This window comes from Leptidea sinapis, chromosome 16 (genome assembly GCF_905404315.1).
Source record: "Leptidea sinapis chromosome 16, ilLepSina1.1, whole genome shotgun sequence".
NCBI classification, from domain to species: domain Eukaryota; kingdom Metazoa; phylum Arthropoda; class Insecta; order Lepidoptera; family Pieridae; genus Leptidea; species Leptidea sinapis.
The window spans coordinates 7,680,234-7,706,108 of NC_066280.1; the positions used below are offsets into that span (position 1 = coordinate 7,680,234).

General features: G+C 35.8%; 1 protein-coding gene and 1 long non-coding RNA gene across 3 annotated transcripts in view; both read left to right on the forward strand.

Moving 5' to 3' along the window:
• The window catches only part of LOC126968680 (ATP-binding cassette sub-family G member 1), a 71,189-nt gene that overhangs the window by 15,464 nt on the left and 29,850 nt on the right, over positions 1 to 25,875 (forward strand). Inside the window, exon 1 of one of the 2 annotated variants that reach the window (XM_050813726.1) lies at positions 14,558 to 14,641. The exons of the other annotated variant lie outside the window; for it this stretch is intronic. Coding sequence (XP_050669683.1) covers positions 14,612 to 14,641 — 30 coding nt within the window. The 5' untranslated portion in view covers positions 14,558 to 14,611. Of the gene's footprint in view, positions 1 to 14,557; positions 14,642 to 25,875 lie in introns of those variants that run through there. 2 annotated transcript variants of the gene reach the window in all.
• LOC126968780 (uncharacterized) overlaps positions 14,141 to 25,875 on the forward strand; it is a 41,585-nt gene continuing 29,850 nt past the window's right edge. Inside the window, exon 1 of the long non-coding RNA XR_007730284.1 lies at positions 14,141 to 14,222. This is a non-coding gene — a long non-coding RNA (uncharacterized LOC126968780). The remainder of the gene's footprint in view (positions 14,223 to 25,875) is intronic.

Sequence of the window (25,875 nt, forward strand, 5' to 3'; positions counted from 1 at the left end):
AAAAAAAATACTTTTGACTTTTGTGACATTCAACGACGCCTAGACAATAGACAGGCATAGTATTTTTGCTGCTTTAAAGCGACCACGCGGACGATCTAGCTGTCAGCAGCTAAAATAACATTGTAATTAAAACAGTGTAATGTTCATTTTGCCGTCAATATTACATAATTAGGCGCTAGAGTTTGCTTAACCCCAGGTTATGACGATGAAGCTGTAAATGTTGATTTAAAAGAGTAGCAATGGGTGTCTTGCCACTTCTTTTGTTTTTTTTTATGGAATAGGAGGACAAACGAGCGTACGGGTCACCTGTTGTTAAGTGATCACCGCCGCCCACAATCTCTTGCAACACCAGAGGAATCACAGGAGCATTGCCGGCTTTTAAGGAAGGTATACGCGCTTTTTTGAAGGTCATGCGCGGTTCTGTGCCCTCTCCAGAATACGAAGGGCAGCCTGAGCTAGTGTGCTCGGGGAGGGATTCTCCGACTCTGGTAGAGCCGGTACCCTCCTGGGGTAAGGACCGCTTTCTTGGGGAAGGGGGGGGGGGATGGCCACCGGTCCTCGACACTAACCCATGCGAAACATAGCGGCACTAGGCCGCTATTTCACGCCGGTATTCTGTGCGAGTGTGGTAATTAACCCGGACGAGTCTGGCACGATTGTGCTGACGTCAAAAGACGGCAGCGTGACTCTCCCAATTCTAAAAATCCCTTAGTCGCCTCTTACGACACCCCTGGGCCTGGGACTCCCCTATTCTTTTTATGCCCCGGGGAAAGTACATTACATCTTTTTTTTTATATAAGAATGGGCAAACGGGCAAGAGGCTTACGTGATGGGTGGTGGTGAGGCAACCGCCCATGAACATCCATAACACCAGGGGTTAAGATATGCGTTGTTGGCCTTTTAGGTGGGAACCTATGCTTGAATCTATCCTAACTATTGACGTCATAATTTGAAATTTGTATGTTTTTATTAAATAAAAGTTTTAAATTAATCAATTTGCCAAACGTATTTGGGCGTAACAATAGAGTAAAGAGGTGTCTTTACAATAATATAATAACAAGGCATAACAATAAACCGTTAATTGGATCCAATTCGTATTGTTCGCGTCTGCTTTTCACAATTACTTAGCGTGTTTGTACAAGTACAAACTAACTCACCATTCGGATACGATAGTTATACAGAGTGCAATTTTGAAGGCACTTCTTTCTCCGTCTATAGCTGGTATCAATTACATAACATTCTAGTTTCTCACTGTACAATAACCTCGCGTAACATTTAATTGACTTTCAATGCATGAGTCACTACTGTGATAATAAATGATTAACATATCTATCATACCTAATTTATCTACTAAACGCGAAGAACATTCTATAGATACTCATAAGACCACGGTGACATTTTCAGCTATTACTTAAATGTTAAAATGCATAGCTATTTTTGTTTTGTGGTTCTTTCGCAAGGCCACAAGATAAATTTGGAAAACGAGTCGTAATGTTCTTTTTATGAGAAATAGTGACGTAACGAGACAGTCGTTCATCTAATACATTCATCCGGGCGTATTATTATTACAATGAAGTACTTATCAAATTGGTTCCAAAATACTTAGCGGTATTGAAACTGCGCTCGTTACTTTGAGACATATGATGGTAGGTAAATGATACTTAACATCTTATGTCTCGAGGTGACGAGCGTTATTGTATTGCCGCTCAGAATTTTTGTGTTTTTCAAGAATCCTGATGGGCACTGCATTTTAATGGGCAGGAAGTATCAAATACCATAAAGTGAACCTTATGCTCGTCACGTCCCTTAATTTAATAAAATAAAAAAAAGTCTCGTAAGCTCAGTAATTTCTATACCTACGGTGCGAACACAACAGTGCTTGCACATTACTGCTTCGCGAAAAGAAATAGTGGCACGTTTTGCACCGGCGTGCAAACTTTGCACTGGATGCCAGTGGTAGGTGGTGGTGGTCAATGAAACGCTCCGAGCAACTGTTTAACCTTTAACTTGACGCGCCCGTATTGCTCATGTTTACTGATACGCAATTTTGGAACAGGACATCAATAGACCGACGCTTCATCCGATACTAAGTAGTACCACAGGCCAACAACGATCTTGGAACAGCAGAGAAATCAAAAGAACGTTTCCAGCCTTTCACATTAAAATAAAACACATTTAAAAGATTAAAACGCGTGTAATTTTAACTGTGTTTTTAAATTAGATTTTTGCGTTAAAGTAACATTTTTAGTTTAGTTAACCCGACGTTTCAAGACCTTTCAAGATCTCGATTTCAGGGGGACTGCAGATGAAATGATTCAAAATTTGTCATAGTTGTCATTATGAAGTTTAGTGCCATTTATTGCCTCGTAGGTAGTATTTGTAAGATACTAGCCTTTCACAAACTGCCAGTTCTTGTTAAGGTCTTTCATAATGTCACGTTGTCGATGCAGTGTTTGCAACTATTACACAACTCTACCTTTCATGAATCTCTATGTCTTCTGAACGATATGCTGAAACTGAATTGATTTCAAAGTATTTACAAATTGTTCAAATGATTAATCATATTATTGCTTACTGTTGATTCAGATTGAGTACGATAAACATTGCATCTCAACTATTACGCAAACATTTGCGTTATAATTCTTGCATTACTTGAACAAACTAAATTCTTCCACTTTCTCGATGTTTTGAAATTCAGGTATCTAGTAACTTATTCAGTAAAATCCGTACTATCATTGGTTAAGATGAAATGAGAAATAACTACATAGCAACTGAGCTGAAAGAGGATAAACCATGTTTAACTATTGCTATAGAATATTCGGATATATAAAGAGTGTAAGGCGAATAATATTTTAGGATACTTAATACTGTTTGGAGAAGGAAACGTAGCGAAAAAATCATTGAAGGGTTTAAGAAAGTAAGTAGGATATCATCCTCACCATCTGGATGTGTGGCGGTCCTCCACAGTGCGGTTTACAAGGAGCTTTGTTCCTCGTACTACGAAGCTGTGGAATAAGGTTCCTTGTGTGGTATTTCCGGGACGATACGACATGGGTACCTTCAAAAAAAGCGCGTACACCTTCCTTAAAGGCCGGCAACGCTCTTGTGATTCCTCTGGTGTTGCAAGAGAATGTGGGCGGCGGTGATCACTTCACACCAGGTGACCCGTACGCTCGGTTGTCCTCCTATTCCATAAAAAAAAAGAAAGCGCTGCTCTGAGCAAATCTTTTCATCCACTCATCGCTATTCATCAATTTGTGGGAAGGCTCCTTTGCACAGGATGCCGGCTAGATTATGGGTACCACAACGGCGCCTATTTGTGCCGTAAAGCTGTAATGTAAGCATTACATGTTTCGGCTTAAGGGCGCCGTAGCTAGTGAAATAACTGGGCAAATGAGACTAAACATCTTATGTGTATTGTCATCTCAAGGTGACGAGTGCAGTTGTAATGCCGCTCAGAATTTTTGGGGATTTTCAAGAATTCCGAGCGTGCACTGCATTGTAATGGGCAGGGCCTACCATCAGCTGAACGTCCTGCGCGTCTCGTTAATAATACACGTTTTAAATTAACACTAAAGTCGTAGTAGACATGGCACAGATGTTTTTCTTTTGCGTAGACCTTCCTCAGACACTTGCAAAGGTCTTGGTCATGACACGATCTACTCCAAATTATACTTGCGGTATATTTTAAATCGTCGATCCATTTAAGACTCGTTCTCCCTCCCGTCTTCTTTAACCGACTTCAAAAAAGGAGGAGGTTCTCAATTCGTCGGTATGATTTTTATAAGTTTGTTAGCTCAAAACTTTGGACTGGGTGAACCGATTTTAATAATTCTTTTTTATTTGAAAGCTGATGCTTCCTCTGTGGTGCAATTTCGTCCAGATATGACAATGGCAACTATGAAAAAACCATAAAAGTCTTTAATTTACTAAAAGTATGTACGCGACAAATTTACGAATAACTCTAATGTCGCGAGAACCGATTTCGAGGTTTGTTACTACATACGTAGTTGTAGGTGAGAGACCTTTTTTTTTTATGGAATAGGAGGACAAACGAGCGTACGGGTCACCTGTTGTTAAGTGATCACCGCCGCCCACAATCTCTTGCAACACCAGAGGAATCACAGGAGCGTTGCAAGAGATTGTGGGCGGCGGTGATCACTTAACATCAGGTGACCCGTACGCTCGTTTGTCCTCCTATTCCATAAAAAAAAAATAGAGGCTTTAAAATTTTGAGTCAGTTCAATATGCTTTTGGCGTGGTTTGAGACAAACATTTTTTTATTATAAGCCGAATCAAGTCTGTTGAGTCAGCTAGTTTGTAAATAAATTACCATATTTTAGATATACACTCTATATATAACCGCTTATCGCATTATTATACCCATCCTAAATTTTCAACCATGATTTTGGCTCGAGACACAATTTTGCATTGCCTCACAGAAAAAATAAGGGTCCTAATATTTGACTAAGGTAGGTATAGAACTGAACCGCAAGTGTATTGAGCGATGAGTGAAACAAAGGCTCAGGAACACCGCTTAGATTCACACTGCACAGACCAACAATGCTAGACGAGCATTGGTTGTATGCAGGAGACAGGCGACTACTTACTCATCTTTTCTTGCTATTATCTGCAGGCTGACAGACAACCCTCCTTAACATATACATACTGTTTATGTAAGTATACCTTATTTCGGAGTCAATGGATTTTAAGCTGTTCTTGAAAGACCGTTGCGTTGATAAAATAAAAAAAAAGGCGTGTGGCACTCGGGGACCGCCGCGGTAAAGCTATTGCATAGCATTTTTTATCAACTTATGCAATTATAATTATTTATTTATGCAGTATTTTTTTTTGATAAAATTAATTTAAAAAAAATCAAACGGGAAGTGAGTAAAATTAACTTGCAAGATTTGATTATAGACAGACAACGGCACAGGTGAAATTAAATAAAAATGCTTGTTATAATAATAAAAATTAAAAAACGTGATAAAAAAATAAAGAAATTAAAATAAAATCAAGACGTACCCTAGGCTCGAACCTGAGACTTTCTGTACAAAAAGACATAGAAATATCTATATAGATCTAGTAAGTAAGTGTTAGGTTATTTTCGTTACGGAATTTCTGGATTCGGTCTCCACGCTCAAGGCCCGCGATAGAAGCTATGCAATAGCTTAAAACGGCGCCAGATTTTATAGTTACTTGAATGCTAATTTTCTGTACGCCACTTATTCATTGTTTGTTTTAGTATCTGATACCGGAAAGCACTGACCGCAATACATACAGTTACAAGGTGCTAAATTTTATAATAAATAAAGCGAATGACTTCTCCATATAATAACTGCGTTTTTTTAGTGAATAGTTTGGCTCTTTTGTTTAACAACAAACCCTAACTCTAAGGCTTATGAGGTTGATCTTAATGCCATGCGTTACTTTAATTACCTAACGCTTTCCTGTGCTGATCAAATTAAAAATAATAATCATAATATTTACTTGACTTGTTACTAAACTTGTTGTTTACTGACAGGTATATTCAATTTTAAGAATAGATGTATAAATGGAGAGCCGGGTGTTTCCTTTGGTAAAACTGCGAAAACTACTGAACCGTTCATATTCTATATACGACCCCAAATCGTTTATAAAAAAGCCAAACTCGATATATTATAACGATTACCAACACGTTTCACTCAAGTTTTCCGAGTATCATGTCATAAAATTTATAGTTGTTAAATATCCCTTCTATTTTTTTTTTATGAAAATAAGTGACGAGACGAACAGGACGTTTAGCTGATGGTAATTGATTGCCCTTCCCATTACAATGCAGTGCGGCTCAGGATTCTTTAAAAAACCAAAAATTATGATCGCCACTACAATTGCTCGTCACCTTGAGACATAATGTGTTAAGTCTCATTTGCCCAGTAATTTCACTAGCTACGGCGCCCTTCAGATATAAACACAGTAATGTTTACACATTACTGCTTCACGGCAGAAATAGGCGCCGTTGTGGTACCCCTTCCCTCCCTTCTCTAACTATAACAATATTCTAGATGCTTAATTGTTTATAAAAGAAACATACTTGTATTTCCTAAATTCAGTTGTTTATATTTAGTTAACATTGTCCATAACTTTTGCACACAATTAATAAAAAACTGAGTAAAGCACTCAAATGCTTAATCTAAATCCACCATTCGACGAAAGTGAAAACAAATTGAATGCGGATCTGGGATTACGTTTACAACTTGTACAGATAATTGATATAGAGTTATCTTGAAATCACATGTTCAAACTAACTGTTGGCGATAATGAAATCAAACAATCCATTTATTGCTGTGACTCATTGTGAAACTTTTGTATGAAAATGACTCAATATTTTGGTAAATTACAGTAATATAAGTCATAAATATAAGATGTGTGACAATAAACTTCCGATACGTCAGACTATACGACCTAATATATATATAGTAAGACCTAAGTGTTCGGTTGGTTGGTTTCACACAGCTTCCAGTTCAGCAAAACGATTTTCTTCTCTCTCTCTTTCTTTTTCTCTATTTGGATCCATTTTAGCCCAGCGTTTGATTTCGTCTTCCCAACATTCCAATTGTAACCCTTATTTCTTACTATCTTCTATTGGAATTCAATCGGTTGTTATATTGGTGTAATATTTTATATACGTATTATAAAAGTCTATATTCCTAGCAGTCGTCCTAGTCAAAGACATTAGGTCTTTGGCTTCTTTTCTATTGTCAAGTCGTCTGCAGTAACATCTGTCATCTGTTTTGAATTCTGTTGATCTCTTAGGAATACTTAAAATGTGATGATTTAAAAATCGTATCATTTAAATGGATAGGTAAATAAACAGAATAGATTAATATTTAAAAAAAATCATTAACTAATAGTTTCAGTCTGAAGTATAAACGTTATCTTTAGTCTTCGGAGACGAAGCTAATGCTGAGATTTCATTCAAATGGCCTGATACCATCGACCAATGATTAGATCGATATGGTAAGGACTAAAAGCCAAAGCTAAGAGTGTTGTCGTACACTAGTCATTACTTATCCGCGTTTACTACACTTTATATACGTGCTTGGCATCATCCACAAGCGTTAAACCTTTCGTACATACTATCTTGTCCTAGTATCGACCCGAACACTTTCTTCTACATTTGCCTTATAAGTTTATGCATTTTAATATCTACTATCTGCTAATTGCTATAAAGCTCCTTCTTCAAAATATTACATGACTTAATTGATTCCAATCGTATTTTAAGTAACATTAAACTTAACTGTCCCCAACATTATACACGTTCTATAGATACATTCTTTATCCCTGTTCGTATTAATTAGTTCTAAGAGCATGCAAACACTTATAATAATAATAATAGTCACTTAGACATTTTTCATAGCAGCCATCGAACATTTACTAAAAAAATTAAAGAATATCTTAAACATCCTTAAAATATGTAATGTAAATATATATCTATTATTGTGTACTTTTTTCGCCTTATGTTTAATTGTACTCATATCAAATCGTTATATTTTGTATTATATTCACTCCTACTTTGTTTATATTTAAGTGGAAACTTTAATGGCTTGTGTAATATACATTATGTGTTACAATGTGTATATAACTTAAGCTGTTTGTTTTCCAATAAATAAATAAATAAAAGCTAATTACCTACTTTCATGCATCTCTACATAATAAAACCACCCCATCACGTTCTTACCAATAATTGTGATTTCCTTTTCTTTTACCCTACATCGCTCTCTGATGTCACTGTTCCCTTATTCTTTTTCTCAATTTACATACTGCAAACTATTTCAAGCGTCCAATAAACAATGCAAGCTCTCAGTCATGTCAAAGGTATGGTGAGTTCTATAATGTGTTTCACCTTGGCAGGATAATGAAACTTATAATCAATCAACCTTTCCGATATGGATGTGGGAATTTAGAACGTGCACGGTACAATTATATAACAGATAATTAATTATAATATTACTGCATTAACTGTCATTGCAAATTGCTGCATTAATGTACTTAGGTATTAAAAAATATCAGAAACGTCATATTATAATGTTATAACTGTAGAACGGCTGGTCTGACTTTTATGGTTTTTAATTTGTTACATTTGTCTCCAATTATTATAAGTTTAGGGGTGGACAATTGGTTTGTTCACATAGAGAGAATTTCTAAAGCGAAACGAAATTTCATTTTCAAGTTTTTGCGTACAAATTTTTACCCCGCCTTGTGGAAGCATTTACCGGCTGCAGTATTCCCAATCTGACACGACTTAGGGACCTACAAGCTCAGATCTATAACATGCTCTTTCTTTAAAAGCCGGCAACGTATCAGTAGACCTCTGGTATTGCGGCTGTCCATGATGGCTGGTTGTTACTTTCTATCAGCTAAGCCACTTACCCGTTTGCCCGCTCAAATATCAAAAATGTCCGTAATATCTACCTATCCTTTTCGGGAGACAGCCGATTGTATGGTGATGATCATGATAATCTATGAAGTAAATGAAACAATCCTTAGTAATATGTCAGGGTACAAAGTGCATTCACATTTAACATTTATCCACAGACTAATTATCTGTTTAATGGGATTAGGAGGCGCCCATACGCTTAGTTCATCCGATGTTAGTGGTCACCGTCGCCCAAACGGTCCTTCAGGTGGGTTTACTTGGGTGATGAAAACGAATTCAATGAGGCTTAAACCTGTCGTCAAGTGATGTAGGAAAATAAACAAAGCGTTTAGGTTGTAAAGGTCGAATATATAAGGAACTATTTCGTCACCGTAGACCACGTAGTGTAGCATCCTGTTACACTATGTTCAATATTCTGATCTTGTACCCCATAAGTTTTTGTTTGTTGTTGAATGATTGATAGGATATTATGTTATGATAAATATGCTACATTGAAAAAAACCTTTTTCACTAGGTAAAGTACTTTTATAGTATTAACGAGCGGAACTTTATATTTTCAAATATCATTCACGAAGCGACTAAACAAAGCGCTCATACAAAACATAATATCGCATAGACATAAAAGACTAGGAAAAATTTAAGTGTTATTATATCCTTGAGCTGGTCAGGTCCAAAAATACATCAGCCATATTAAACGTACGTAGCTATATGGCGGGACATCAGAACAATGTTTCCGGTATTATATTGGTGACTATTTGCTGAAATTTCGTTCTGAAGGAAATTTCTATAGGAACAGCTAGAACAAGTTCAGTAAGAAAGGCGAGGTACAGAATACTTTGCCAATCTCTAGGGATTGTTTCACCAAAGGGCTAAGCGGTATTTTCACTTTTCGCATTTTTAATAAACTTCTTACTAATAATCAAAATTTTAATGTTTAATGCAGGTTTCTTAAAATGACAATAATTTTTTTCAGATATCCGATTTCAATAAAACAAAACTGAAGAAATAACTATAAGTAAGTATATCTGTCAACCTGTGAAAACTAGATAAAAATCGGTTCCGTTAAACTGGCAATATGCGCTAACAAGTAAACTTTAAAATAAACAGACAATAAGTAAATCTTTTCATTTATATTCAGCTTCTTTTATATCATCTCTTCTCTCTAGTCACCTTCGTTCTTTAAGTTATTACTTTTCTTTGATTGTGCACACACTCAGTGTGTATTGTCATTATATGTATAGATTGATCTGGTATAAGAACGATGGTATAAGAGCGGTGATAGTGATTTTATCAATGACTAAATATTTTTTCGGGAGTCAATTTGTAAAAAATAAGTCTTATTATTTTTTGGCTCTGTTTTGCAGTTAAAACTTAAGTATGTCAGTAATAGATATGCTTATTTTTTTATTTAAAATATTTCTCATTAAGTTCGTTAACCACCATCTTATGCAAATGCATATGAAGGAAAAGATTTGGTTAAAACCATAGACGTAATATATACTAGCGTACAAAGATTGCGAGAGAGAACATTGCTAACGGAGATACAAAAGATAAAAGATGTTAATATAACTGATTTTGATCGGCAAGTCGTTAACAGTCAGCCACAGGTGCAATTAGCTCTTAACTAACTGTAGCTAACGTACACATTGACAAGCTGGCTGTCAGTTCGTCTAAACGCTAGCAATATATTCTAACTCTATGGTTAAAACTATTTTGGGGAGAAAGTAAGTGAGGCAAAGCAGCGGAATTCGCGCTTCACTGCCTTCAGTTTTATGAGCGGCCGGTTGTTCTGTCGAATTTATTTCATAACACGCAGAATTCTAGATAATGATCATATTGTTACGGGAATAAAGACCATTTTTCTATGAGAGAAGATGTGGGGCAGCTTCTCCCAAATTCAGATTGTGACCAGTTATAGCTAGTGTATTTCCGACAAGAGTTCATAATCAATAATCTCGTAAGTTACGCACAACATTGGTATTGATCGTAATACGGCATTGTACCGGCCTGGTTCGCGTGTACTCGCTACTGTTATTATGTAAACAGTTGCCGGCTCCAAATATAACAAGACAAGAGCTGGGAACGAACTTGAACATGTTACGTTTGTCGAATGGTAAGACGTAAATGGACGGATGATCTGGTCAAGATCGACGGAATAGTTAAGATGAGGGAAGCGTAGGACTAGGCTCCTTTGCACAGGAAGCCGGCTAGATTATGGGTACCACAACAGCGCCTATTTCTGCCGTGATGCAGAAATCTGTTAACCTTACTGTGTTTCGGTCTGAAGGGTGCCGTAGCTAGTGAAATTACTAGGCGAATGAGACTTTACTTCTTATGTCTCAAGGTGACGAACGCAATTGTAGTGCCGCTCAGAATGTTTGGGTTTTCAAGAATCCTGAGCGGCACTGCATTGTAATGGGGAAGGCGTATCAGTTGCCACCAGCTGAACGTCCTGCTCGTTTCGTCTGTTGTGGTCTGCTGTTGTGGTACCCATACTCTAGGCTCCTGTGCAAAGGAGCCTCCCACTGGTGTTCAAGATTCATTCGTTGGAAAGGTGACATTGCTAGTGAAATTAATCGCATCTTATCTCTGAAGATGACGCGCGTAATTCTAATGCTGCTCAGAATTTTAGGATTCCTGAGCATTGTACTTATAACTTAGGTCATATAAATTAACATTAGGTGAACGTCTGGCTCGTCGTGTTATTTTTTTTCATAAAAAAAGACAACGCTAAATGGAGACCATATCAATTTTCGATCAAAGACTTCCGAGAATATTAGCTTCATGGAAGAATACGAGCCTTATTTGAATTGGCAGATTAATTATGTTGTTCATTCATCAGGCTGGTACGCGCTGGTATCAAAATGTGATACGAGTGCGTTTTATTTTTGATGGTTTTTATGAAATACGGGATGAACGTGTCAACAGAACAATAATTGATCGTATGTGATCCAAGCTCTCATCATCATCAGATCTCAGGTCTCTTCCAGAAGAATCACAATTAATAAGCCGGTCTGATATCGTGTTCGTTCCAGACTTTTTTTTTTTACATATGCGCATATATGCGTTTCACAGACATTATTCGTAATAGTAGGTAATGAGATAAGTACCAGTATGTTTGTGTTTCCCAGAACGACCATTTATTTTTTTGCAATATAATATAGTTTCAGTAATATTAATAAAAAACTAAAGTACCTATTGTAAAAAACATTAAATATCTCCCACCCCAGCACATTCTAGGATTACATGAGTGACCGTTTCTTCCTCAGTTAGACAGCTCCTGCACTTAGGACTGCCCGTTAAGCCGATTGTAAATAGGTGCGTGTTTAGTAGTAATGTGTTTGTATGTATGTGTGTGTGTCATTATATTAATTTTTGCAAGATGGTGAATTTCTATAATTCAATATAAGCTTTAATATTCACAGCAACAAAGAACTGCATAATCACATTATAGCATATTTTGTCATATTTAAATTAAAACATTAAGAAATATACGAGTTGTTCACGTCTAAATACTTTGCACTTGAATAATTCATTCAGTGACGTGATTACTCCCCAAAGCTAATCCAAACAGCTCTTGTATATAATCTAATATTGGTTGTAATAATAGTTAATTATATTGAAGACTGTGTCGTGTTGATACGAGACACAAAATCACATGAAGCCACAACCTGAGAGTTGAAAAAAAGCATACAAGATTTTATGACGATACGTCACTTGAGCGGTTAGCTCAGTTGGATTTCGCACGGAACGCGAGAGGTCGTGGGTTCGAGTCACGCATCGCTTATAAAATTTGAATTTAAAATCACAATTGTTCCAACATCGAACTCGGAAAGAAAAACGTCTTAAAACCTTCCATCGATCTAGATTCAAGACTATTATTCTTTAAATAAAATAAACGAATAACATGTGAATAAATTGAATTATAAATTATTATTTAGCTAAAGAAATAAATTAATAATTAGATAATAGAGGCTATCGCTACATACGCACTACTTCAGCATGACGTGGCTGATGTCATTATCCTTTTGCATACGTCTATCATTTTAGTATCATTATCATGGCTTGCGTAATTTGATGTGAATTAAGTTTCCAACTGATATCCTGTTATAGCTGTCACTTTCAAAGTTGTTTTGTTAATAGAATAAATGTTTGATTCAAATTAGATCACGTCTTTATTCTATTCCTTCACGTCGTACTCAGTACGGACGGATGGTAATAATAATTTTGTGCAATGGACATCGAATATGGTACCGGACCGCGTCCGATGGTTCATCATCAGCCGAAAGATGTCCACTGCTAGACTAAGATCTCCACGACGATCGGTTGTGCGCTGCCCTCATCCAACGTATTCCATATCCATCTTGTGGGGGCCTACCAACACTGCGTCTTCAGAGTCCGGTGTCCGATGGTTCGGCCGGACAAATTCGACCATCTGTTTAGGCTATTCGACCATGTGTATAGTATTGTCTAGCAGTGGACATCTTTTAGATTAGGCTATTAGGGTTGCCAAGGTCAAGAGTAACAGCTGCAGTTTCCAACAAGCGTCGATAATATTATAAAATTTAATGACACGTGCTTTGATCGCGGTGGATTCACAATTATATTTCAATTAATTCCTTGTTCGAATACTTTTCGAAGAATATAAATACATATATGTTTTTTTGTTGACCATAGACCATACTAGCTTATAGACAGATATTAAAAGCATTTACAAAATATTGTTTCGTGATGGTCTAGAAAAGAGTAGACTTAATTTTTTAATGCTTGTTTAGGTCAAGTCTATCGGAGCTGTATTAGCTTCCAGTAAGAGGAACTTGTCTCTCTGTGAGGAGGAAGATGTCTATCTTTATATAACTCAAGTATCAGGGCTTCAAGTATGATTGTGTTAACAATGTAGGAGTAAACAAAAGGCAGGCCCCTAACGAGGGAACTAATATGTAGTAAAAGAGTTTGTCGAGAAGAACACAGTAAAAAATCAAGTATTAAATATTTAGCTTACAGTTAAGATAAAAATGGAGAAATAGGAATGCATATATATCTATACAGTGGTAGTTGACTACCGCCACCAATATTGATCGAAAGTTGCAGATTTTTATTGAGTTCAGCAGATTTTTTTTTAACGATTCACAGCGAGCAATGCATTTCGGATATATCATGGATACATACACAGACGCCGCCCTCTGCTTATATACAGCTTCTTTTTATAAAAGAGGAGAACAAACGAACGTACGGGTCACCTGATGTTAAGTGATCACTGCCGCCTATCTAGAATTTAATTTGATCGGTGTCATAAAGCAGGTTATATAATGGATTCCGCGCCACATATATTCAGAAAATACATGAAGACCATAAATACACACTCACACCAGTGGGAGGCTCCTTTCCACAGGATATCGGCTAGATTATGGGTACCACAACGGCGCCTATTTCTGTCGTAATATTAATATTATTATTGACTCACATTTTACACAAATTATCTTGCCCCAAATTAGGCATATAATATAGCCTGTGTTATGGGTTGCAAGACAACGATATATTTAATACAATATACTTACTTAAACATACATAAATACATATAAACATCCATGACTCAGAAACAAACATCCATATTCATCATAAAAATGCTTGTACGTACCGGGATTCGAACCCGGGACCCCTCTAGCTTAGTAGGTAGGATCGCTAACCATTCGGCTATACAGGTCGTCAAAATAATGAGTTAGCATTACTGTGTTTTGGTCTGAAGGGCGCCGTAGCTAGTGAAATTACTGGGCAAATGAGACTTAACATCTTATGTCTCAAAGTGACGAGCGCAGTTGTAGTGCCGCTCAGTATTTTTGGGTAGGTATTTCAAGAACCGTGAGCGGCACTGCAATGTAATGGGCAGGGCATTGTCAATTACCATCAGCTGAACGGCCTGCTCCTCTCAACCCTTATTTTCATTAAAAAAAATTCGTGGTGATTTGGATGATGCGACCCGTCAGCTGAAGAACCCTTTGGCCATCAATCGATATAAAATAATGTCCTTAGCCAAGGTACTTTATACTTGACCTAAACAAAGTTTATCGTGTGTTGCCATGTAATTAGGCAGATAGTCATCAGCTGATTAGTGGTTCTGGTTGCGTCAATTGTGTGTTGATTGGAGTGTAGAGTGGTCGTATGCTCGGTGCTCGGTGATCTGTGCTCGCTCTGATGTTGTCCAATGTTGGGACCTGGGTTCAAGTAAGTTAATTTTATTCTGATAACGTATGCGAAGACATCAAAGTTCACTCTAGTTGCCCAATGGCCTGATTGTTTCTACATCCGATCTATAAGGGACATAATATATATATAATATCTTGGAACGTAAACTTTTTGGAAAAAAACGTTTGTAGAAAGAACAATATTGTAATATTGCAACGATGGCTTTGACAATTAATTATTAAATAAAGAATACGGCTGTATGGGCTTGAACCCTTTGCCTATCCTAATAATGGACACAGAAACCAAAAAAAAATACTAATGTCGCAAAAAAAATGTCAGAAAATTTTAGTAACCAACTTCACCCTGTTACTTTTGTGTTACAGTGATGTGCGAGCATCTTAAAATTTCACTCTCATCATTTTTTCATAACGCACCTAAAGAAGTATAACTTCAATAAATTTTAGAATGAAAATATTGTGAACGGCTCGATCTCTTCGCGTTGCGTAGTAGTGACGTCATTCAGTTTGGATGTGGATACGAGGCTTCTTTTATTTCACGTATAAACATCTGATTGAAGTCCCTTTCAGAATAGAACCTGTTGCCAGGCAAATACTTTTAATTAGCTGAAATAATGCTTGAGCTTCCTCTAGTAAATTCAAATTCAAATATTTTTATTTAAAATAGGAAATAAAATCACTTATTGAAAGTCAAAATCTACCACCCATTCCAAAAGAATGCCTCAGACCTGAGAAGAACGGGCACGACAAACTCAGTAGTCTTTTTTTTTCACAAAAATTGTTACATGGTTACAAAGTAATATCGTAATTAAACTTATTATTTAATAACCTGGTCGCACCATTCCCAATCTGTGTTATCATTAAAGTGTTAAAGTTGATTTAGTTTAATTTAGTTCCGTTATTTTATAACCAAACTTCTATTCAACACTCACTCATAAAATTTTTCCTTACGCTAGATACTAGATACCTACGGTAACCAATCTTTGCATATTCGAAAGCTCAACTATGACTAGTTATAGTATGAGTATAATTCACATTTACAAAAAAGTGGTGGGATTTGTTATGGTTTTCAAACTCCTTAAATATATAAAAAAGTAAATTTCTTCGTTCTTACAATAACTATAAACATATTGCGAACAAAGGAACTGATAACACAACATTTTTCCAATGCGGGTTGCGTATTTTTATTCGTCTTTGTAAACACAGGTTTTAGTATGTGTGACAGACAGATAATGCATGCTTAAACCACGTGAGCACGTCTGTGTTTTTATGCTCTAATGAGAATACGGGCTATACTATTGTAAGTAGTAACTTAATACCGCTTACCAGCTCTGCATATACCCTTTATCCCATTATCTGCAGAAACGGATTAAGCTTACGCGGGGCCCGTAGCAAATTCTTTCAATGTCTTCTTTCTGTCAAGTGTCTGACGTGGGTTGTCTCAGTAGTTAAAGTGGTAACGTTTCACCTTTTTGCCACATCAAGAAATTCAATATCTTAATAAGTTTCTCTCAAAAAATTATGCTCAGACAGAGATGAGTAGGACATGCGGGGCCCCCTTTTGCGCGGGGCCCGTAGCATTTGCTACACTTGCTATATGGCTAATCCGGTACTGATTATCTGTATATAATAATAAAATAAATAAAATAAGCCTTTATTGCTGTTACTAACAATAACATTTTTTAAATATATATCCTTAACTAATTGCTTACTATTTTCTTAACAGCTTGTCCTTCGACATAGGCCTCCTCCAAAGACTTCCATCGTTCTCTCTCTCTCGCCATTCTTATCCATTCTGGGCCAGCCACTCTCTTAAGGTCGCCCTTTGCTTCTTTTGCATTCTCGTGGATACCACTCCGTTATCATTTTTGTCCATTTTTCGCTTTTGTCACGTAGCATATGTCCTGCCCATTTCCACTTTAATGTTTTGCACACAGTTTTGACATCTTTGAATTTAGTTGATGACTCTTAATTTTTGTTAGTTTTATTTTATCTCTTCTTTTAATTCCAATAACACTTCTTTCAATTCCGTTTTGGCAGATTTCGATTTTTTTCAACAACTTTTCTGTTAATGCCCATGTTTGGCAACCATACGTTAGACATGGCAAAATGCAGGTATTATATACTTTTCTTTTTTCCTTAATCTGTATATAAACACTTCTTTTAATAATGAAATTATTTTTGATGAAAATTGCGGAGTCACCTCCATGTGAGTCATGTGGAACAATTGAGGATGTTGAGCACTTGTTAAAGGAATATGTCCGATTTCAGTCTAGTAGAGACAAAATTGTAGGACTTATGGGTTTGAACAGATTTGATACGGGCATGTTTGTAAATATACTTGCCCGCCCTGCATCTAAGGATGCCATAAGTATGTTTGAATCCATAAGTCTTATTCTTTGAACACTATAGATATAACTTGATTTTGGTTTTATTATTATTTTTTTAAGTTTGTTAAGTTAAGAATTTTGTTTTTCTTTTGTCTTTTTTATGTACTTAGATTATAATGGGGCTGACATGTACATACGTATAAAAGCCCCTAAACCAATGAAATTAATTTTTAAATAGGTGTACAAATTTTTTTTTACATTTCAAAATTTTTTAAGTAGTTTAAAGATTTATCACTGATAATTCATACAAATAATTTCTACCTACTGATTTTCGTGAATCAAAATATGTGTTTATTATAAACTGCGTATTTGTAAATGCGTTTAAATCGTGGTTCGATTGTGTAAGCCGGAATTATATTATAAGAGAGCGGAAAAATAAACAGGCCTTAAATTTAAAAGTAATCATGTGGTAGATTGGACTATGTTCATTTACTAACACTAGCCTTACTTGAGTACTACTGTTGGGTTAGAGAGAACACACCCAAAGACTAGAATGTGAATGAAGAAGAGGATATAAATACTTAAATAATCTATTATATATAAATTAGATGACACGTTGTTTGTCCGCGATGGACTCCTATACTATTGAACAGATTTTAATGGGGATTACTTCATGGAGTGCAGTTTGGTCCAACTTGAGAGATGTTGTTTTTATTTCGATTTGGGACCCGTAATTATTTTTATTTTCAATATTTGTTTTGTATGGACATATTTTCTATGAGGGAATTTAGTGACGCACGTTTTGACAGTTCCGCTGTGAAACAATTTCAACAGGGAGCATTTTTTACGAAATCATTCTTGATGTTTTAAAATATTTTTGGCAAATTCCATTAAAACAGATTTTTTTTTATTATCTACAGAACAACGTCTGTCGGGTCAGCTAGTAATTATATATGTGCAGGTTTTTGTTTGATAATAATAATAATATTAGTAGCAGTAATGCTCGAAATTGATCGTTCGGGACACAAACCAATGGTTGAAACCAGCTTTGGCAGGTTCAAAGGGCGCGCACAATTGTAAGTATAATTGATAGAAGGACGTACAATGCCCTCCCTTATTGCGTAGCAACTTTTATTTATATGATTGCGTCAGCTACAAGTACAGTTCATTGTCACTTATCAGCTGATGATAATTAAACGGAAGGGTATTTTAAGACTCCCCTTAAGAGGAGTCAAGGAACTTTTAGAAAATTTAATACATTAAATCGTTAATAATTTAGCAATGAAGTATATTATTTTTTTAGTTCAATTTTGAAGTAAAACTTCTTTAGGCGCGACAATGCAACGGAAGCCCGTTATAGCAAGATGGCGGCACGTTTCTGTTCCATCCGGTTTTTTTTAATAAAGTACTTTTTAAACAGATTTAAATACTTCAGTCTGAGACTACGCTTACAACAAATTAATCGTTAACATTTATAATTCAATCAATTTAAAATATAATACAAAAAAATCTGTAGTGTGGTTCCTACTTGAAAAATATCTTGCACACTAATAATTCGTGAGGGGTGGATAAAGGCATAAAGGTATTTATTTTCTCAAAATTGATTCCTTTAGAATTATTTTTGATGTCATTTCTAATAACTACTAGATATTACTACCGCTTCGGAAACAAATGGCGCTCTGAGAGAGAAGAAGCGGCGCAAGAAACTCTCCCAGCATTCTTTTTTTGCGCTCTTTTGAATAAAACTATATACAATAAAAGATAGTCGATGCGAAAATCTTCGTCTTGACAACTGTAGAAGTGAATGAGAAACCCTTTTTTAAAGCAGTCAAAAGATTCAAATATTTATATCCGTTCAGTTTGTAAAATTAGCAGGCATAACTTATATTAAGAATTGATCTGCGCTGCGCATAACTTAGATTAAGGATTGGTTTCCGCTTCGCTCCGACTAGATACCGCACTACCTTACAACAACAACTTTTTTATTACGGCAACTATTAGATGCTTGTGTAGGTGGCATCTTGACACTCAATGGCATCTTTAATATTTTGTAACATACGCTTCGTGTTATTTACATTGAAATGAATGAAATACAAAATACTGGTGATATGTGATCCCAGTGTGTTTCTTATTTCTTGTAGTATTCTTTTTACAAAGCTTTACTACACAGGCCGGCATTTTGGTTTCAATTATTAGCAAAGTTTAACAGAATAAGTGGGACGTCAACGTCACAAATTGTTTGAGACGGGCTTGAGTACGCCCACTTGGGCGTAGAACTAGTTGCCGCAATTTACGACTACACTATCTAGTTGGAGCGCAGCGTAGACCAATCCTTAATCTAAGAGGTATAATTTATTTGTTTAAATTATCATAATATTTTTTTTATTTACTCCAAAGTCCAAAGTACAAATGACATTCTCGCATGATTGTTCTATGTATGTATTTGTCACCTTAGCTATCGACTATATAGGATTGCAAAGACATTGAAGGAATAATGTTGAAATGAATTTCTTACGGTATTGTCAGGTTATCGACCTGGTGAAATGCTTAAAGACCAACAATGTTCATGTGATTCCACTGCTTTTAAAAATGAGCTACCCCGACAGTGATCACTTAATGTCAGGTGATTACTAACAATCTATAAAGGCGTCTGTTTGCACTATGATGTAATATATATGTACGTAGTATGCTAATCCAATTATCTATCGATCGAACTTATTGAAACATATGCCTTGGGTTGCCAACCGTACTATAAAATTGAGTCTTATACTCTATTTCATGTACTCTGCAGTTACACTACCAGTGGGAGGGTCCTTTACACAGGATGCCGGAAAGATTATGGGTACCACAACGGCGCCTATTTCTGCCGTGAAGCCATAATGTGTAAATATTATTGTGTTTCGGTCTGAAGGGCACCGTAGCTAATGAAATTACTGGGCAAATGAGACTTCTCTCATGTCTCAAAGGATCGAACTTATTGAAACATATGCCTAGGGTTGCCAACCGTACTATAAAATTGAGTCTTATACTCTATTTCATGTACTCTGTAGTTGCACTACCAGTGGGAGGCTCCTTTACACAGGATGCCGGCCAGATTATGGGTACCACAGCGGCGCCTATTTCTGCCGTGAAGCCATAATGTGTAAATATTATTGTGTTTCGGTCTGAAGGGCACCGTAGCTTGTGAAATTACTGGGCAAATGAGACTTAACATCTCATGTCTCAAAGTGACGAGCGCAATTGTAGTGCCACTCAGAAATTTTGTGTTTTTCAAGAATCCTGAGCGGCACTGCGGGGGAAAACGTTTTAAACTTGGAATAACTTCATTTCGCGTTTATAAGTAACACGGTGGTGTTTCCCAGGGAGCGCGATTCAAAATAATAAGAACGATGTCGAACGACGTCAATGGTTCTATCTAGTGCGACTCCAACGCTTATATTAATCCGATGTAATCTATCTTCTATTTATAAATAATGAAAATGGTCTTTATTTGAGGCTCTTTAAAGCCTAAACTACTGATCGTATCGACATGATACTACCACTTTTCGATGCGAAATTTATCCTAGATGGTTTATGGCTACTTATTTTACTTCTTAGTCGCCCAGCGAGGCGGACGGGAACGACTAATATATATATCTATAATAATCATAATGGTCTTAGTTTGAGGCTCTTTCACGCCTAAACATCGTATCGACATGAAACTACCACCATTCGATGCGAAATTTATCCTAGATTCTCTATTTTTCGTTCAACGTTCTTTTATTAATTTATTTCCTTTTAAAATTCGCCCAGCGAAGCGGCCGGGAACGGCTAGTATATATATATATAACTTTCAGTACGGTGATCCCGGTTCGGTCCTCGTATTATAAGGTCCTGTGATTCCTCTGGTGTTACAGGTGACTAAAGGCCGCGTTCATCGACCTGTATGTTTGATAATTTGTCCTCCTCACCCATAAAAAATGCAGGAAAAGAAATCTAATGCGTATTAAATGCAAAGACTTCTGTGTATACTACTAGAGAAGCTCTGTGGTCTTAAATAATTGCTCACATAAGCCGTCAACGTTTTTTATATGTGCTACCTACTGATAGGTTTTAAGTCAGTGCCAAGCCCTAAACAAAATAAAACTTAATATTATTAAGTTTACTTACTGTATTTATTTAGGTTGTCTTGCCTTGCGTGTCTGTCCGCTTGGGTTGTTTTGTTCTACACGAAGCTATCCCGCTCAAAGTCACGCGTGGCGAGTGTAGGTACCTTTATTACATTTGGCTTGGTACAGACTTCAAAGCTATCAATCAATATGTAGCACATAAAAATAATAGTATTTTATTAATATTAAAGGTAAAGGTTTGCATAAGAGGTGTATAAAATTAAATTTTTAGTTATTTGTTACTTTTCAGTTTTTGAAATCGATTTTTTTAAACGTAGTTTATTTTTATTTTTTACGTTTTAGTGTCAGTTAATAATAATATATAATCAACCCGATTGAAAACTCCAAAAAGAAGCCGTACACAGAAAACAATTATGTCATCCAGTTAGACCAAAATTTTTATATAAATGTTCATAAAATGGAAACCACTGGGCCAAACTATGTAATATTTTTATGGGACCAAATGGCATTAATTTCGCATGAAACAAAAGAAGAATTACGTAAATCAGATCATAAATCTCAGAGTAATCGGTGTACACGCATAAAAAAAATACCGATCGAATTGATAACCTCCTCCTTTTTGAAGTCGGTTTAAAACCAACAGAGATTTTGTTTAAACTGACAAATTAAACATTGTCATAGATATTACATCAACGTTCAAGGCATATTCACCATGCCTGCCCCTCTCTGCCCTTCCGTGCGATCCAAAACTGCGACACAATTGTTATTCCATGCTTCTTGTCTAGTAGTATACGTCGGCGTTACGCCAGGGTTTCCTTGATCAGGGTCCATGATGAAGAAATACAACACTAAGAATTTCTCAGTTTATTGAAGCACAACTGCTAGTATAGATATGAACCGTCTTTACATAAAACAACCGCTTTTATAGCTTCCGTACAATAGATGAAACAGAGTAGATACAACTTCTTTTAAAACACAAAAACAATTAGGTATTGTAAAATAATTCCTAAATACAGCTCAATAAATGTATTAATAAATTTATATAACTTCAAATGATTTATATAATAGTTTGTTCATTGAATTTGAACAAACATTACGAAGTAAGAAGATGGCGCTGCAAGCAAGTTTCGAAATACAATTAAGAAAGACTTAATGCATAACATAATAAAGTTTGATACAGAATAACGATATTAATTCTAATACAAATTAAGTCTAATACAAATTAATTTGAACATTTTCACATTCAATTAAGTATTTTAACAATAAATGAAACATGAAATATCTTCAAACAATTCAAACAGTCAAAACAGTGTCTATTAAATTAGTTAGACCTTACTAATTCTATTACTAATTCTACTACTAATTATATCCATTTTAACGATAAACTAAAACATAAATATCAATAGTTGTAAACAATTGACGGTAGGTGGCGATTTGCGCCCATATATACAATTGAAGGTTTTGATTAAAATATGCAATAATTTATTATCATCTTCACGAACAATTAATTCATTCGTATCTGCTGACCTTTGGTTAAATAATAAAGATCAGCAATTTGACCCGCGCGCGCTATTCTTTATATAATTATATCAGTTCAACGCTGACCTATAAACATTTACAACGGCACGCGCCAAGTCCTATAAAAATTATTATCAATGAACTACCCAGTTTATACATGTAGCAATAACATGAGATAAAAACGATGACTCACTTTCGGACTTTAACAGCTTTTTTATCTCGTTTTTCAATATAGTCATAATAAATATTTAAGTAATCAATTAAATAAATTAAGGTTGATATTATATGTAAACACCTACTGACGTTGTTCTGATCATATTAAAAAAAAACTCGCGGGTGGAATTTCGTGAAATCCGTACTTAGTTGACCTCTATTCGGCGAATGGAATATTCCAACCAAAATTCAAGTCTACATTAGATCCAGGCATAAAGGCCGGCAATGCTCTTGTGATTCCTCTGTGTGGGCGGCGATGATCACCTACCATCATGTTCCCATATGCTCTTTTGTCCCCCTCTTCCATAAAAAAAGATAACTTTCTAGAAAATTGTGATAATGACTTTAAATGAACGAAAGTATTTTTCGTCAAATTTTCAATGATTTAATATTATTCTGCGATTCGAGACGGAGGCAAATCAGTAATAATAAGTAATCAGTGAAATAAAAATCATGAAAATCAGCCGTTCTTCAGATATAAGTGTTCGAACAAATATATTGTGTAATGTATGTTAATTTGTACTAAGAATTTTTATGATGATTTCACCAATAGATATTATAAAAGCTATAGTTTGTAAGGATAAATAAGTAGGGATGTATGTATATGATGGTTGATAGTAATGCAAAAGTTATAGGTAGCTACTGCAATATATTCCTTTGTCCTCCTAAATTATGTTAAAAGATTTATTTCAGTCAGCATAAACATGCAGATTTTGCGATTTAAAAACGCGTGAGCAAGTCACGTAGTTGGCTGTAGGAAAAACATGGCATGCATAAATGTATGCTTGCTTCATTTTAAGGTTTGACCCTGCGTTTAACACATTTATTTGTGATTTATTGTTTAAAAATTTGATCTTTACAGATTTATTAATATATATAAGAGATAAACAAGCATACATATGACATAATCACGTCATCTTGAGAAGTCTCTCTCTCTCTCTCATCTCAATATGGAACGGAAAAGTGGTTGCACACTACTGAGAGTGCATATAGATTTATTGTTAATGCACCAAGAACCGTATCATTTATAGCCTATCTATAACAAGGGCACAGTGTCGCATTCTGCCAGACGTTAAAATATACTCTCGCACCCTTCTTGCCAAATGTTTATACTTTATAGCTACGTTCTCATTATTTATTTGATAATCGTTTGCAATCCTTTTAAATACTTTGTACTTATAACTCTGTAAATGCTATTATTGACATTCATCTCTGTATAAATCACAATACTGAATAATATTAGAATAAAAAAACCAGTAAACTAATGGAAAGTAAGGTACAGAGAGTCGCAGCTAGCGCAAGCTGAGGGCATAATAAATCCTAGAATTTAAGAGACTTTCGACCCCAAATTATAAAAAAAAAACTATGGAATAAAAAGGCAAAGCAGCCTACGGGTTTCCTAATAGCAATTCACTATCACAAGCCTGTTTTCTGGCAACACCAAAAACTCATAAGAGCGTTGCTAGTCTTAAGCTTGGTGTTCTCTTTTGCAGTTAACTCTGAATATAACATGTTATGAAGCTCTATCTTGCCGCAAAATATATGGTGTCGTAATATATCATATTATGTGAATATATATTTATATGTCATTTTTTTTAAAGGACCGAGAATAGAACCCTGCGGAACACCTATTCCAACAGGTTTACCCGAAGACCGTTTGCCATTTACATCGACTATCTGAACTCTTTCGCTTAAATATAATTTTAACAGATATAGTTCTGTATTTTTTACTCCGTAATGCTTTAGTTTTAGGAGTAAAGTTTCATGGTTGACACAGTCAAATGCTTAGATTGGTATTGCATTCTGCATGTTTCCTTTGTACAAATGTTGAAATCCATCTACGCTTCTTTAGCTCATTGTTATAGTAGCGTTAACTAATCATTATAAACACCTTTATCTGTATTATAAAGCTTCCTATCATCCTGGCCAAATGTTATTTGGAACGGCTGTCTTACTAAACAATAGTATTGTTTTAATTGATACCAATTACATGAACTAGGAATGAGAACAGTTTGTGATAATTGATTAGTTTACCACAATACCGCCTTGACTCTGATTCAAACTAGACTGAGACTTAATTAGTAGCTACTCTTTGTCACTCTTCTTAGTATATCCTTATTATTATAAATATTTAGATGATTTTTTTTATGGAAAAGGAGGATAAACGAGCGTACCTGGGTCACCTGGCGTTGAGCGATCACCGCCGCCCACATTCTTTGCAATACGAGAGGAATCAGAGTAGCGTTGCCGGCCTTTAAGGTACCCATGTCGTATCGTCCCGGAAACACCGCACAAGGAAGCTCATTCAACAGCTTTGTAGTACGTGGAAGAAAGCACATCCAGATGGTGAGGTTGATATCCTAATTTCTGGCGTGTCGTGCGACGGTGAAATTACGGCTGGTGCAATAATAAATATGATGAATATGGGTGTTTGTTCTACGTGTATTTCAGTGTGTATATTGTATTAAATAATTCGATGACTGGGGTCAATAGTACAGAGAGGGCAAGAGAATATGCGAAAAAAAAAATTGTGACGTTTAAGGACCTAATGTAGTGTCAGTCAGAATAGCAGAAAATAGGTTTACGCGTTTTCAATCCGGGACGTTTAAGGTCAAAGATGCACTCTGGTCGCCCTGTTACGAATAAAAGGGACGCAAATTTTGAAAAATGGATCAACAAGAGTAATTGAAGAAAGAATTTCAGAGAAAGCAGCCGGAATTAATCAATAGAAAAGGGTTTGGTATTAGATCACGATACCGCTAGACGACACTTATCTTTAGCCACGTAGCAACAAGTAAGAGAATTTGGCTGGGAGATGTTGAGTGTATCCACCCTATAGCGTTTACCGTGCGTGCACTTTCCGAATTGTTATGGCAGTGTCAGGTTAAAATCAAGAGAGGAGTGCCAACACATGGTGTGATTTTTTGCTCAGAAGTTCAAAAATGTGTGCCTACAGCACATGATGGCAAAAAGTCGAACTGTTAACTTTGAAAAGAGTCTACTTCTCATAAAAAATTCGAAGCAACTTTATCCCCAACCTAATACTTACAATTAAAAAATTCGGTGACTATGAAGAATTAGTTCAA